The sequence below is a fragment of the Montipora capricornis genome, chromosome 3, assembly GCF_036669925.1.
Source record: "Montipora capricornis isolate CH-2021 chromosome 3, ASM3666992v2, whole genome shotgun sequence".
Classification (NCBI taxonomy): domain Eukaryota; kingdom Metazoa; phylum Cnidaria; class Anthozoa; order Scleractinia; family Acroporidae; genus Montipora; species Montipora capricornis.
In genome coordinates, this window is record NC_090885.1 from 73,771,449 (window position 1) to 73,786,448 (window position 15,000).

Genomic DNA, 15,000 nt, shown 5'->3' on the forward strand with positions numbered 1-15,000 from the left:
CAAGTTTTTATTGCTGCGGCATCTGGCATATAAGTGGATTCAACCTTTGAAAACTCTCGACGAACTTTTCAAGCGTATTTTCCTCAACCCCTATCGCAATGTGTTGTGGAACGAACAATAAAAATCCTCCAACAAATGCCGCTCCCTTGAAAACGAGACAACATGGAACTATTGTAGTTTGGGCGTAAAGTGAAATGTTTTCTGCAAGATAACGGGGCGCATGTTTGCATTATCGTCACATAAGACTCACCGAGTTGTCCTTTATATTTGTTTTATTTTGTGTTCTAGGAAGATGAAACTAAACAACAAATTGCTTGAAATCGGCCCAGATTTATCATTTCCAGTGCTAGAGCCGCGTAGAGTATGGTCTGGTGATCGGCTTATCCTGCCACCTTTGACTTTTGCCTTTTACGTTATTCCAGACGCCCGAGCGCGCGCTTGTTTGGGTAGACTTAATGAGTCCGTTACATACTTGTAGGATTTTTACTTGTTCCAACGTTATTTTAAAGGCAATCGATTGTTGATTAACTTTTAAAATACCAACCTAAGCTCAAGTTATTTCATCTCCAGAAGTATGCAGGGTATTGGTCATCTGGATCATCCTGAAGAGTATAAAAATCTGGGAGATACCACTGTCCTGGCATGCGAAATGTTCACTTCCGGTTGCCGTCAGCCTCTCAAAAATGCGCTTGCTTAAGCTCCCTGTTGGGTAGTTTGCAATTCCACCACACACTTAAAAGACTTAAAAGACTTGAAAGACTTAAAAGACACTTAAAAAGAGATCTACCTTGCTAGACTTAACCCGGTTGTGCAATGGATAAACCACTTCTCGTGCACTTGTTGTCTTTTGTTTTGGCTAAAGAGCCATGGCCACAGATCAGCGGCAGAATTCTGTTGAACTTGCGAAAGCTAGGCTATTGAAATCGATCCACTTTCACAGTACTAGCAGAAAAAGTGCTCATGCTTGTACAGGCTTCATCTAGTAGACAAGCTATGATGTAAGCATTCAATAGCTGTAGAATTCCTACGGCTAATCATCTCTTATGGAGAAAATATTGTTGTGTAAAGACAAGTTAAAGGGAAAACGGCTCACTTCCGGTTGCCGTCCGCGTCTCAGAAACGCTCGTACTTAAGCTCCCAAATGATAGGCTAGTTGCTTGACTACTCCATGGGAGCTAAGTCGTTTATCTTGGTTCTGACTCGACAATAGGAAGCTTCAGCGGGCGACGTTTTGGGGCTACGGGCGGCAACCGGAAGTGAGCTTTCCACATGCCAGGGCAATCGTGTCTCCCGGAGTTTTAAATTAATCATCTCTAATAGAGAAAAGATACAAAACAATATAAATATGGTTATGTGAAGACTAGTTAAAAGGGAAAAATGTCGCCTGCTACAATAGCTCCCTAATTTCTTGCGCTTGTCTCCGGGCTCTACAATGTTGTGCGCGTCAAATTTTCAAATGCAACTATATAATTAAACTATGGATGTTTCAAGGTGGTGGAATTCTTGTAGTTCAATGGGCAGACTATCCGACTGGTGTTGCGGAGGTCTTATGTTCGAATCCTTTCCCTAGGACTCTGATTTTTTAGTTGTCCATTCGCTTGTGGCTAAGCAATTTAGCCTATCACTTTTCCTACAGGCGCATTACACCTTAAAACGTCTATATACGTAAGGGAGAAGTGATCTCGCACATGAAAAATTCAGGTGGCTCTAACGGGGTCCGATACCATGACCTCTGCGATGCCAGTGCAATGGTCTACCAACTGAGCTATGATGCCACACAGTTGGGAGAAGGCCAGTTTTGTCTATAGTTGCATAAATTACCCAGAATATCCCACAATGCTTCTCTCATCTCGGTCCCCCATTTAATTGCAATAGACCTTTTTACCGATACGGCGGCCGCTTTGATTTATATTGTTTGGAATAGCTATTATGGGATGCCCAGGGGGCAAATACATATTAATTTGCCCCCTGAGCATCCTATAATGTCTTTCGAAACAATAGAAATCAAAATGGCCGCCGTATCTTTTTTTTTTTTTTTTTAATTTATTTATTTAAATACAAAATGAAGTTACAAAGGACATGCAGGTACAAGAAAAAACAACCTAAATAAAAATAAAAAGCACAAATAAGCAAAACATAATAATAATAATAATAATAAATAAAGCGGAGCAATACAAAGCTGGTACTAGTACAGGCCAAGCGTATCTGCAAAAAGGTCTTGTAAAAGACTGGAAGGAGTGTTTTGTTTTTGATATTGCCTGTCCGTTTGAGTCAAATTTTGTTGGAAGAACACGGCAAAATAGAGTCTTATAAGGAGCTAATATATGAAATTCTAAAATGTTGGAGGTCTCGTAGCAGTGAGTGGGAAATATTAAAAGTAATTTGAAGAAATGAGGATGTAGCGTTGGAGAGAAAAACTGGCTTATTGGGATCTTCTCTTATTGGGAAAAGTATATAGAATACCAAACTGGCGAGAAGAATATTCAAGTAGCTATTAGTGGTAACTGGATAGAAACGTGTACAGGCATAAGTAATGAAGTGATAGAGAGTCACAAGACAAATGAAAGCGATGTATTATAGTTCAAAAATACTTACAACAGCCTATTCACATGATAAATGTATATCTACTTTAACATAGAAGAATTAAAGGTATTGGGATGACGCCTGCCTGCAATAAATAATTTCTTTCAGTTTTTGTGCGGCATAGGCAACTCGATAGTTTTTGTCCTCAAACCAAGTGTGTCATGGAAATAAAAGCGTTATTGCTTGTATTTTGAGCTTCATTGGCACTCTTATTTCAGTATTTTCTTTTCTGACAAGAAAACATACAATTTGAATAATTTTGTAAACCCAGGGTGCGCCCAATGAAAATAAACTTGAACACTAACTTAATAAATATGCAAGGTGCCGTATAAATGATCAAAAAAGGTGTACAAAAGACCAGCAGGAATTCTCTAAATCAGACCTGCATCTGGAGTTTATGAGGCCAATCGTTGTCAAGTGAACACTTTGTTGGATTGGAAGGAGCCTGCAGATTAAGTCAATACATCTTCCTTGCTTTAAACTGAGTAATGATTTGGATTCGGAGGAAAACTTTTCACTGGTTTGACGTTCAAAAACGTTGCCCCTGTAGACGGGTACAAAAGTTGTGTTTTTTCTGCGTAATATTACTCGCCATGATGGTGGTAAGCTTCGTACTTTTTGATTGTTCGCCAGAGGTTGCAAGGATGGATGGGATTACGCCAACGGAGGAGGGAAGTTCTCCTAAAATTCCTTGCACTGTTGAAATAAAAATGCACAAAGCGATAGCGGTCGTTGATGAAAGATTTTTGTCCGTTTGTATGTCTTGGAGGAATCGCGAGCGTTGGAAATTCGATTTTAAGCGGGAAGCTAGACTAATTGCCCTTACAAAGGCTCTTTCACCCGCTTACATGCGAATTGGAGGAAATCCGAGTAATTTCCTCGTATTTCGCTCCACCTCTGGTGAGGAAAGAACTCAACCTTACGGAGAACTAACTGAGCAAATTGAAGAAGAAGACCTGGACAGAATTAATGAGATAGCTGAAAATGCCGTTTGGCGAGTCCTCTTTGCATTAAGTAGTCTTAGGCGACAAATAAATGGTTCCTGGGATCCTAGTAACACGTACGAGATTATCAAATATGTTGAAGACAGGGGGTATAAGTTTGGATGGGAACTCGGCAATGGTAAGCTTCGTTTACTTGAAATTTGGCAGTCTTTGCATGTGTGACTGTACGAAACGTAACCTCGGTTCAGGGAAAGATGTGTTTACATCGGGAGTGGAAGTGAAATTGTGATTCTTTTAAAGGCTTCATTTGCATGGCCTTGCCCCTTTTACCTTCTTTTACCGTCGATTGCGTGTTCTAAGTTTGGGTCGATCGATTGGATAAAAAAACAACAACAAAAAGAAAATCAGAAGTAATAAAGAAACGAGTGGTGAGTTGAGGTGCATGGGGCACACCGTACCGTGAGAAATCAAATCAAATCGTAGGGTGGTGTTGCAAGTGAAGAGATGAGAAACCCGGAGCAGAACCCGGAGAAAAACCTTTCGGTGCAGAGTAGAGAGCCAACAAACTCAACCCACATGTGACGTCAAGTATGGAAATCGAATCCGGACGACATTGGTGGAAGGCGAGTGCTCACACCACTGCAACCCCTCCCCTCCCCTCCCTTGCACCATCCCGGATATGAGTTAAACGAGACAAAGATAACGCGGATATTTTTCTACTCTACTTCATAACAGAATACAACCTTCTGGAGAATTTCGATGCTAGTATTTCACCTGAGCAACTTGTTGAAGACTATCGAACATTGAAACAATACTTATCAAGCCCTGCGACCCTTGATAATTTTCTTGTTGGACCGGATGTTACACAGCCTCGGGGAATTGCAATGGAATATCTTGAAAGGTAAGAAAGAAAATCGTTAATTAACGTACTGCGTTTCAACTGGTGCGTGTCCATTCTATTAAATAACAAAATATGAATCTGGAGCGTTTGGCATCAGAGTCAAAGCACAGGCACCCCAAGCAAATAATTGAAGATATAATAGGCCATTTTACAGTTGTTTGCTCTGCGACCTAGCCTATGAATGGCTGCGAGGCTGCCGGTGACCTTGCATTGATATAGCCCCGACTGCCTTTATCATGCAAATTGTGTTGTTTTAATTCTAATTAGTCCGTATTAACATTACAAAAGCACGGAGGTTTGTATCAAAACAGGGTCACCGGCAGCCTCGCTTCCATTCGTAGGCCAGGTAACTTAGCTACAACTATAAAATGGTCTATTGTTCGCTAATACTCTCAACACTCTAATACTCTAATACAGCTAATACTCTAATACTCCCTAATGCCACTGGTTGACTTTCCCCGGTGGTTATTTTCCAGATTTAAATCAATTTAAGCTATTTTTTAAGTCCTCCGTCACACTCAGACTTCCTCAGAGCCCTCTCCCCCGCCTCCCGCAAAAAATCATCCAACATCCTCTTTGCATGTTGTCAGAAATATTCAACGAGCAAGTTAAATGAATAGGGAATTATTTTTGTGGAGTTCCGTGACAAAGTCCCCTTAACTCCATTTCTGGTGTTCTCAGCTGTCATTCTGGGCTGTTAGGTTCAACAATAGCCTTGGCCACATTTCATATAATGATCTGAAACGTAACAATAATTTGTCGACATGTCGTTTTCTTGAACTTTGCACAGGTTTCTCGAAAAAGGTCACTCGTTTATCAATGCAGTCACTTGGCATCAGTGAGTACCTATAATTGGATTTATTTAGTTGAGGGTTGCTATGATCAAAAATCAACTTCACCACTCATCACTTTTCTCCGTCATGTTGTTTGTAATTACCTCGACAACACACTAAAAGTCAAGTAGTTTCACAAATGGCTTTTCGAGCCCGAAAAGCTATCGGGACTTTAGAGAGACGGTTCCCTGGTCACTAAGCTCAGAACAGCCAATAGCCCTAACGCTCAGCTCGGAGCCAATCGGCTTCGTACAATGGCATCTAGAGCATCCTTGACGGAGGTCGAGGATGTTGCGGAGGTCGTAGGTTCGATTCCTGCTTAGAACTCTGATTTTTCAGTTGTCTTTTCTCCCGTCGCTATGCAAGCAACTAGTTTCCCGTCCTTTCCACTGGCGCATTACACCTTAAACATCAATCGAGTCCTTTTTTCCTGTATTAGTTATTACGTAAGGTCCATCGATAGTTCCCCTGCACAGTTCTATGTACCTGAAGTACTAGACACCTTACTGCGAGATATGGAGACAGTCGATGGAATTGTTGCGAAAATTGCAGCTGATCTTCCCATATGGCTGGGTGAGACTAGTAGTGCAAGTGGTGGAGGAGCTGTTGAACTATCGGACAGATTCATTGCAGGCTTCATGTAAGTATAAAACAGTTGCTATCAACGCAGAGTGGTTTTGATTTGAGTATCACACAGCCAACGTCAATCACAACAAACACAGACAATGAAATCAGCGAATCATAACGTGAGACAGATGCATGCAGCCGACGCGAAGTGCGGCAAAACGCGAGCGAGCTCTGATTGGCTGAGAAGGTGGCGCAAGATTTTTGAGCGAAGCTGTAAAGCAAAACCAAATCAGTGACGAAATTACTCTCCACACTCGATCGAATAGTATTCTATTGCTAAATGAAGATCATCCAGGGCCCGGTTGTTCAAAAGCCGGTTAACGCTAATCCCAGATTAAAAATTAACCGAGGACTTTATTTCTCTACTCCTAAATGCTGTTCAACGCTGATATTTTGCAAAACTTTACTTTAGAAGAAGTCAATACTCAAAAACAAAAATAAGCAAAAGAAAGTTTCACCAAAAAGTTAAAAACATGAAACAAAAGTTCACGCTAATCCTGGATTAAGTAAATCGGCTTTCGAACCGGGCCCAGTACTTGTAACCGGTTTGGATGTTTGGTTTGGCATGGAGTATTTTTGGACATAAACATTAGGTAACATCCAACGAAACCAACTTTCCCTTTGCGGGTGAAATTTAGTGAAGTAAACTGATTTCTTGTCTAAAATAATAACGAATAAGGAACTTAACTTTATTTGTTAATACGTGTCAAGTCTTCTAATGCTGGGACATTAATTTGGGGGGGGGGGGGGGTGGCACACTGTCTATAGAAATCAAATCAACTGAAATTGAGGAGAGGGGAAAATTGGAGTACCCGAGGAAAAACCTCTCACATCAGAGTAGAGAACCAAAAAACTCAACTCATGTATGTGACGCCGAGTGTGGGAATTCAACCTTACTCCCAAATTACGAAAAACTAAAATAAATAAATACCCATACCTTTCGCATTACGCTACCTCCAATAGCCGTTAGACTTTAAAGAAGCAAACTATAAAGATTTTATGATTCTAAAATTGTTTTGTTGACAGAAGTACTAAACACAATCATTGAAAGGCTAACCGTTTTGAAATCCCGCTGAAATTTTAATACTCCAAATTTTTGGCTAAAACCCCCAAACGTTCTAAGCTACTGTACACGGCTTAGGCTCTAGAGTGTTTTTATTCACGTGATCCGGTAACCTTGCTTTTCCTCCGAAACAAAAAAAAAAACGTTTCCATGATAATATAGCTCAATTCCCGGAGGATTAGTTGGGACACCAACATGGCCGCCGTTCCTTTGTTTGGGGACACCGTGACGTCACGTAAAAACACTTTATCAATCCCGTGAAGGCTGTGAATGTACATTGTGTAAGACGTAAGGAAATGCACGTAACATTTTGTTCTTTCTTCTCAGGTGGCTAGACAAATTGGGCTTAGCTGCTCAACGAGGATATAAAGTGGTTATCAGGCAAACAATGTTTAGCGGAAATTATGCACTGGTCGGTCCAGATCTGGAGCCAAATCCTGTAGGTTGCATAGTTTTATTTGAGATTTAGCCCTCTCAGATGAAAGTTTTTTTGGTCACAGACATCGGCAGGATAATATTTCTCATATGAGTAAAAGCTTTGTTGACTGACTTGCTGCCTTTTTATTTTCATCTGCAAATGGTTAGACCTTCAGTTATCCTAGGCTTAAGCCGACCGTTGGCCCTGTCTTATGACTCAATGGGATGTTTCAATAGCCACATTCACCCTGTTTGCAAACAGTAAGTTGTGGAGTCTCCATATTGTTGTCTGGCCTGTTTTTGTAGCAAAACGTGGCTGGTTCGGAATTTTTCTAGTGTGTTTCAACATCAGGATCAACTGGATCAGAATCTTGAAATTTTCTTGCGACTAATTGGAAGGTTGAAACACAAAATACTCGACAGGTATATCACTGGGCAACGTTGTTAGAACTTGGCACACACTCGACAGTCACATGAAGTTAAAGGGCAGTTTTCATTGGCTTTTGCTTGCCATGAAATCTCATAGTTTGTTGGATAACTGTGCATTGTTTGGGAAATGCGCTAGAGGTCCTACAGATGTGATCGGACGAAACTTTGCAAAAACTAGAATTGACTTTTCTTTTTGATGTATATGGTGGAAAAAAGAAAAGGGAAAATGTCAGAAATGCCCGAGGCTTGCTCAGTACCCAAGGCAATACTTTTGTTGCTTCGAAACAAAAATTGCCAAATGACATGGTTGAAAAACTCTCACTTATAACCCTGGCTTAACACTGAGCTCGATTTTCACTTGTCTGTTAGTAAAACAAGATCTCAGTTGCAGACAGGAAAACATGAAACAAGTATTCATCCGTCTGATCACAAAAAGAAACGTTATTTAGCAATGTCGAACATGCTTACTTGAACTTCTAGATCGATCATGTACACAAGAATCCAAGACGTTTTTACATTACAATAAGCGGGTGCCAGAGAGAAAAAAGGCATTCTTTTTCGAAGTTGGTTTCCTTCTCAGTACCCATTGTAATGGTATGCCTGTGACATGGGGTCACGAGACATTGTAGATTCGTGTGTGTGTTTGGCCAGCGGCCATTAAAGTAGAGTTGTAAACTCTTCGTCATTGTGTCCGTCCTTTTTATTCCAAAAACCTCCCTTATCGTTACACTCATGTAATCGCGTCTGACAATTTTTTTTCTGCTATCAAATTACAAGACTAACAATTCTTGAAAGGGAAAGAACAAGAGTTGCATGCATCTCCACCTATTCAATCTCATGTGACGAACTTTTCAGTGGTCAGGGGTTGATGAGTGTTTTTTTTCAATGAAGCTGCCCGTTTATCAGGAAATTTGCTGTTTATCTGCAGGATTATTGGCTTTCTGTACTTCACAAGAAGCTGTTTGGCACGAAGGTCTTGATGGTAAAGCGTGAAAAGCAAGCTTCTAAAATGGTGCGAATATACTCCCACTGCACCAACACGAAATATGGGTAAGATCTTGGAGATTTAGCGCTATTGTTGTCCTTGTCATTATCGTCATCGACATTGTTATCGTTACATTAAGCTAACGGATGCAACATAGTTGGCCAAGAACTCCCAACATTCTTTTGTTCGGTGATCGGCGATGCGTAACGCAACATTGTTGGATCCATATGCACAACTCTTCCAACATTGTTGGGGCCACGCATGCGCATTAAATATGGTCTCCATGGTAACATGTTGAAAACAAGATGGCGGCCGAATTATGTAAGTTAACAAAGTCTTATGGGTCGTATCCTTCCCATATTTATAATGCACTGCACGTCCTTACATTGTTGGGAGTTGTTGCATCGGTTTGCACAGTACTGCCAACAACATCCAACATCTGCCGGACCAACAACTCCCCTTACTTACTGAATCTGAAGGTCATTCGTTCATATATCAATTTTAGGTAATAGCGCACACATTCAGAAAAAAAAAAAACGACTTTGATGTTCATCATAGTTTGTGCTTGATTCCTTCTGTAAATCAAATTGCTTTTAAAAATTCCTTTCCTTTTTCTTTTACTTCGATTTGCATTTTTCTTCAGGGATTACAAACCGGGTGCTGTGTCCATTATGGCCATGAATTTACACCCAAATAAAGAAGCACGTCTATATCTGATTGGACCCCTAAAAGAACTTTCCGTTGACGAATACCTCTTGTCTCCAGAAGGGGATACGACCTCGAGGTAGATATTTAGATAGAAAGTCCATCCGAGAAAAAAATTGCCGGATAATAGAAAAATTGAGCCTCTCGTTCACTGTCAGAGGCAAATAGCAATTGCCGGGTGCCTTCTGTTACATACTTATGAAAATCCCCTTATTCTAGCTTATTTTTCTCTATTTAGTTCTTGCTTGATAACTGTGGGTGACAGCACAGGAATAATTTGAACTCAAATAAGTTTCAGCGACCTTGGCAAAATAGCAAGTCTCAGCCGTTTGCTATCAACCTAAGCTTAATGTTTGATTATTTTACGTTTTGCAGAGAACAATATATATATATCCAAGACGCGAAGGCACAGAATTAGCAAGGGGTGCATCATCAACGATTCTTTTACCTCTCGGGCTGATTAATTAACAACATAGCGTTCGAGCTAATATTGCAATTCATTGTCTCAGTTAATAGCCCTTTTCATGGTTAGTTTTTCTCATTTGCATTACAATGTAATCTAACGTGGATGCGAGGCAATTTCGGGTTAAAACTACAAAATAGCCCGAAATTGCCTCACATACATGCTAGATTACATTGTAATGCAAATGAGAAAAACTAACCGTGAAAAGGGCTATTGAGCTTTATATTAACGGTAAAACGACTGGATTTAAGATCGCCTACCCTGCACTGATTGTGCAACTAACTTGTGTGTTTGATTCGTTTCCAAGGAAAATGAAGTTGAATGACAAGATACTAGAGATGGGAACCGACTCAAAATTTCCAGCCTTGGAGCCTCGTCCTATAAAGCCTCGTGGCAGGATAATCCTTCCTCCGCTGTCCTTTGCCTTCTATGTTGTTCCCGGGGCTCGAGCACATGTTTGCATGGCAAGATGACGATTGGCCAACTTCATTCACTTCGAGTACAAAAGCATTCAATTCAATCAAAATTTTTCACGTGTATATCGGGAGATTTGGGACTATAACTGAACAGAAATACTCATATCTACATTAAGTTCATTGTGAAGTGATCTATAAAATAAATCATATAACTGCAGACTGTATGAAACCAAGTAAAGCTATGAGCCTCGCAGCAATTGCGTGGAGAAGCCTGAAAAATTCAGGACTTCAACCGGGATTGAACTCGTGACCTCGCGATACCGGTGCGACGCTCTAACCAACTGAGCTATAAAGCCACGGACGTTGGGAGCGGCTGGTAATTTGTGGGTTCTAATGTTCCAGTGATGAATGAATCAATGTGAAATGACATGTGAAATAAATCATATATTGAACTGCGGATACGTTTTGCCTTGTATAAAGGCCTTCTAGAAAGGGTTGCCACAACGGTTACCACCAATTACTGTGGCTCCGTGGATCACACTACAACAGCAGGAACTTCGATCGTGCCGTTCTCTTTACACTGATATAAGCACTAGGAACATTTTGTAACTGTAATATTATAGGATTGCTTCAAATACACTATATTTATGGGGAAAAATCTATGTTTTACTGATGTTGTTCATTATAAACCTGCATGGTAATCTAGAGCTGACAAGAACGCACTCTAAGACTTCCATATCGCTTGTTCTATTTTTCCAGTTTGTGGCTCCTGCTTCCAAGTTTTGCGCAGCCATAGTCATAATCTAAATAAGCAAACATTGTAAAAACGGTTCGAAAAAACAGCTCTTGAAAATGACATTTCTGCCAAAACATGTCTGCGACATTTAGATTTAAGAGTCAGTTACTGTGACTCTTCTGCTTTCTAGACATCTTGAAAATGATTCTAATTCCAAACTTACTACGATTGTCTATTTATCACGGTAGCAAAGAAAAGATAAGATCTATCACTTTGGTCATAAATCATTGTAGCATTTTGCTAAAATCTCAGCTAACTTTGTCCGGGTTGTGAAACACGTAACCCTTCTCCTGCCCCCGTAGTATAAGAAACCGAGACTGTAGTTCTTGCTTTTGCGTGACAACATTTCACCAGCATCTGAATCTTGTAAATATTTGCGGTTATTTTCCAGGTTCCAGCACCCCTACATACGTATCCATTTGTTTAATAATTTATAGGTTAATAAGGTGTTATTGTTGTTCTTATTGAATGCTTCTGATTATCTTATACGAGTTTCTTATTAGCGTTTTCCATTCTGGAGGTCTCTTTGTGCTATTTCGTTTTTCTGCACTAATATGATTCGCGGTATTCGTCCCCTCTTTCTCTTTTTGAATCTGAAAAGACGTGAGAAACCTTTCTTGATATCGGCAAAACACGATCGATTAACACAGTAAGAGAGCGTATAAGCCATAAACAATTCCACCAGTCTGAAGGACGTTTGAAACGAAAACCAAGGCCACGGTTGGGGAGAGACAATCTCGGAATACAGGACAGAATACACCCCGAACAGGCCGTAGATTTGGAGCGCGCAACAGGTGATACTTAAAAAACTTGTTACCAATGTGATTCCAGCAACTTTGTGAATGGCGCGCTCTCTGTTTGTCGGGAGCACAGTTCTATTTCTTACTGAATGAGGCTTAAGATCTTGTTTTAAAACCCTTTGTTTCGCGTTTTCCATCCTTAGATGATTACCTAATCCTACTTGGTAAATTGTGTAAGCTCCTCCTTCCTTCGTATCGGTTTTTCTTGCTTCCGTTTCCTTATGTTCATGTAAATGAGCTTCCTCCAAGCCACAGATAGCATTTATTTGTCTCGTGCGTTGAATGAACTCCTCCACGCTTTCTTTCGGACAAATCTTTTTTCGTGCGTTGTACGTTTTTTTGATAACTCGTGATCCACTGTATATGAAACATGCAGAGTTTAGAAGACCCCATACGATAAAGAATGTCTGACACACGACTAACAGCTCTCTTTTGTCTGCTTTGAGTGCACTAGTGGTGTCAGACACAATGACCACCGCAAAATGTACGAAGATCATGGAGACGACAAATCGGAAACTTCTTAGCTTTGAAAATTTAATATGAAGGTCGGTTGCTTCTAAAAATGCGATGTGTACGAGGCAGAAGGCAGACATGAGGCTTGGAAAGGCGATGCCGAATAGAGGTCTTATGATCCACAATGGGCAATGGAAGGCATGTTGTGCTGACTCGTAGGGGTCAATGAATAGGTACAAACTTCTTGTGACACCCACTGCAACCAGAAGCCAGTTAATAGCATGGAATAAAGGTCGACGTGCAAAGCTAGTGACGTCTGGATTCCGGCAAATGATTGCCCACAAGGATCTGCAAGCTAGCAGAGCGTATGCCAAGCCAAGTCCTATCCAGTGTAGCTCCCACACAAAACCCCAATAACGTTTCGCTTCCATCCATTTTGGACCAGGTTCTGGGGCAAGTGTGCGGTGAGCAAGACGAGTTTGAGGAATGGCGCTTGAATTCATGTTCCCTGCTGTATGATTTGGTACGGAAAAAATCTTCAGTTAAGCCAGGTAAAAGATGAATAAGATGTCAAGTTCTGCAAAACAAGGTGATAAAGCTTTTGAACTTGATCAAGATAGAACAAGGGCTGACGGCAACAATGACTTGGTGATCCCCGCCATCAAGCGTAAGTCCTTTGGAGGCAGATCAGTGCATGGGCTATGGGGGAGCTAAACTATGGAATACCTTACCGAAAGAAGTGAAGACATGCACGAACATCAACACTTTTAAGGTATTGCTCAAGACGTTTACGTGTTACTTTAATTCGGCATGCAAAATGTAATTATGTTGGTGACCGAATTCGCCATGCAAAATGTAATTGTTACTTAATTCGCCATGCAAAATGACGGTGAGTGTCACTTAGTAATAATTCGCCATGCAAAACGCAAGCCTTAATTTTGACCCCGAAAAGGGCCATAATTTTGCGGTTAAGTGTTTCCAACATTTATCGCCTTTCATTTTTGACTATCCTCTGTTAAATGCTGCATCATGTTGAATTATTAAAAACTCGGTTTTAATGTCCTTTTGATAACCGGAGAAGTCAAGATCGTAAGTAAATGTTTCCCATAAAATGTTTCCGTCATGGCTTATGTATAATATTTAACGTCGACATTTTCGTGAGTATAGCCTAGAGCAAATTTAACATCTGTTTCCTCTTGTTTTTTTCCTTCTTTTGTTCCCGTTGAAGTAAATGTGCCATATATAAAGAATCGGTAAGCAGTAAGTCGTCTGTTTGGGGTGGGGGAGATGATTACTTTCTCCTGCCGAAAGGATTCCTGTAAATTCCCGGAGATCTAACGATGACGTATCCTCAAATCTATCAGCTTGCTGAAGTGTTCTGAATTGTTTTTATGTTGCTTGGTAGGAAACCCGGACGGTTTGAGCTGATAGCTCGTTATATTTGATCATCAACACAAATGTAGGAAAATTAAAGGCAGTAATTCAGTTATGTCTTATAAGAAAGAATACACTACTTTCTGAACATCTTGAGTATCGTAAAATAATAAAATACCTGTGGTTGCTGTCTTCTGGTGTCTTCAACAGGAACGAGTCCGTCGAGTTAAAATGGTAAAAAATATACGAAAACACTGGAGGCAACATCAATGTAAAATTTTGGATATACTATGAAAGTGTCGACCTCAAATATAAACCATCGTGGAACATTTGTGGTAATACTGCTTATAGCAGGGAATAATCAAAGATGAAAGGCGATTAATACTGGAAACACTTAACGCAAAGCACATCAATTTTGCAGGTGTTTACATCAGTCTCGTCCCTAGAGTCCGCTTATCTTTTGGTCAGCGCCAACAAGACGGAATCTAGCCATTTTTGTAACCGTTGTTGTTTCAAATTTCTGAGCGTGCGTAGACGAGCTGAAGTCCGTGATTCGCCTGCCTTGGAAGTGGCCAGAGTCTGTGTTCTTGATGCTGACCAAAAGAAAAGCGGACTCTGGAGACGAGAATGGTATTTACATGTTGCATGAAAAACCTTGTGGAAACGGTGAGCATGCGCAATTTAACATTTTGCAAGTTAAGTGCTGTTAAAATAAACCGTTTTGCACATATTGGGTATATTGCGTATTTTACAGATTGACTTCGGCGTATTTTGCTTATATTTAATTGCGTTAGGTTCCGTATTTTACAGCAAACCGCGTTATTTCAGCGTTACAGACAAGAACGTTTGTCGCTGGAGAAAGAACCGCTGTTAAGTAAAGGAATCCGTCACTGAACTCTGAGATTGTATAGTTCTCATCGCAATTGACAAAGAGAAAAGTGACCGAGAAGTAGCGTACACATGATGTTCAATACGCTAAATGGTACTACGATATTTTGGAGCTTTTAGTTGAGAAGTTGTATTCATGGCAAACAAAACCAAATTATACAACTCTCAGACGCATCCAATATCACATCGTCTCGATCGGACTCCCGTTGCTAAGGAAGTGAAATGTTACTTCCGGTGACTGACGTCATCGTATTGCGAGATGAGCAGAAAACCCACTCACAAGCAAAAATCGCCACACGAACTGTTGTCTGAATCGACGGTTT

At 40.5% G+C, this 15,000-nt stretch overlaps 3 protein-coding genes across 3 annotated transcripts in view; 2 read left to right on the plus strand and 1 right to left on the minus strand.

The window, feature by feature from the left end:
* Positions 1–1,930, plus strand: part of LOC138044052 (heparanase-like) — a 17,575-nt gene extending 15,645 nt beyond the window's left edge. Inside the window, exon 8 of the mRNA XM_068890655.1 lies at positions 289–1,930. Within this exon, the coding sequence (XP_068746756.1) occupies positions 289–478 (190 nt within the window). The 3' untranslated portion in view covers positions 479–1,930. The remainder of the gene's footprint in view (positions 1–288) is intronic.
* Positions 1,931–3,227: 1,297 nt separating this feature from the next.
* On the plus strand, positions 3,228–10,423 carry LOC138040795 (heparanase-like). The gene is made up of 8 exons (XM_068886464.1): positions 3,228–3,705; positions 4,263–4,428; positions 5,219–5,266; positions 5,701–5,901; positions 7,279–7,390; positions 8,726–8,847; positions 9,426–9,566; positions 10,258–10,423. Exons 1-8 carry the CDS (start codon positions 3,228–3,230, stop codon positions 10,421–10,423), a joined length of 1,434 nt encoding a protein of 477 aa, XP_068742565.1.
* Positions 10,424–11,635: 1,212 nt separating this feature from the next.
* LOC138044053 (uncharacterized) lies at positions 11,636–14,056 on the minus strand. Its single transcript, XM_068890657.1, has 2 exons — positions 13,968–14,056; positions 11,636–12,992 (listed from the first exon to the last, which is right to left on the minus strand). Exon 2 carries the CDS (start codon positions 12,916–12,918, stop codon positions 11,662–11,664), a length of 1,257 nt encoding a protein of 418 aa, XP_068746758.1. The 5' UTR covers positions 12,919–12,992; positions 13,968–14,056; the 3' UTR covers positions 11,636–11,661.
* Positions 14,057–15,000: the final 944 nt, after the last annotated feature.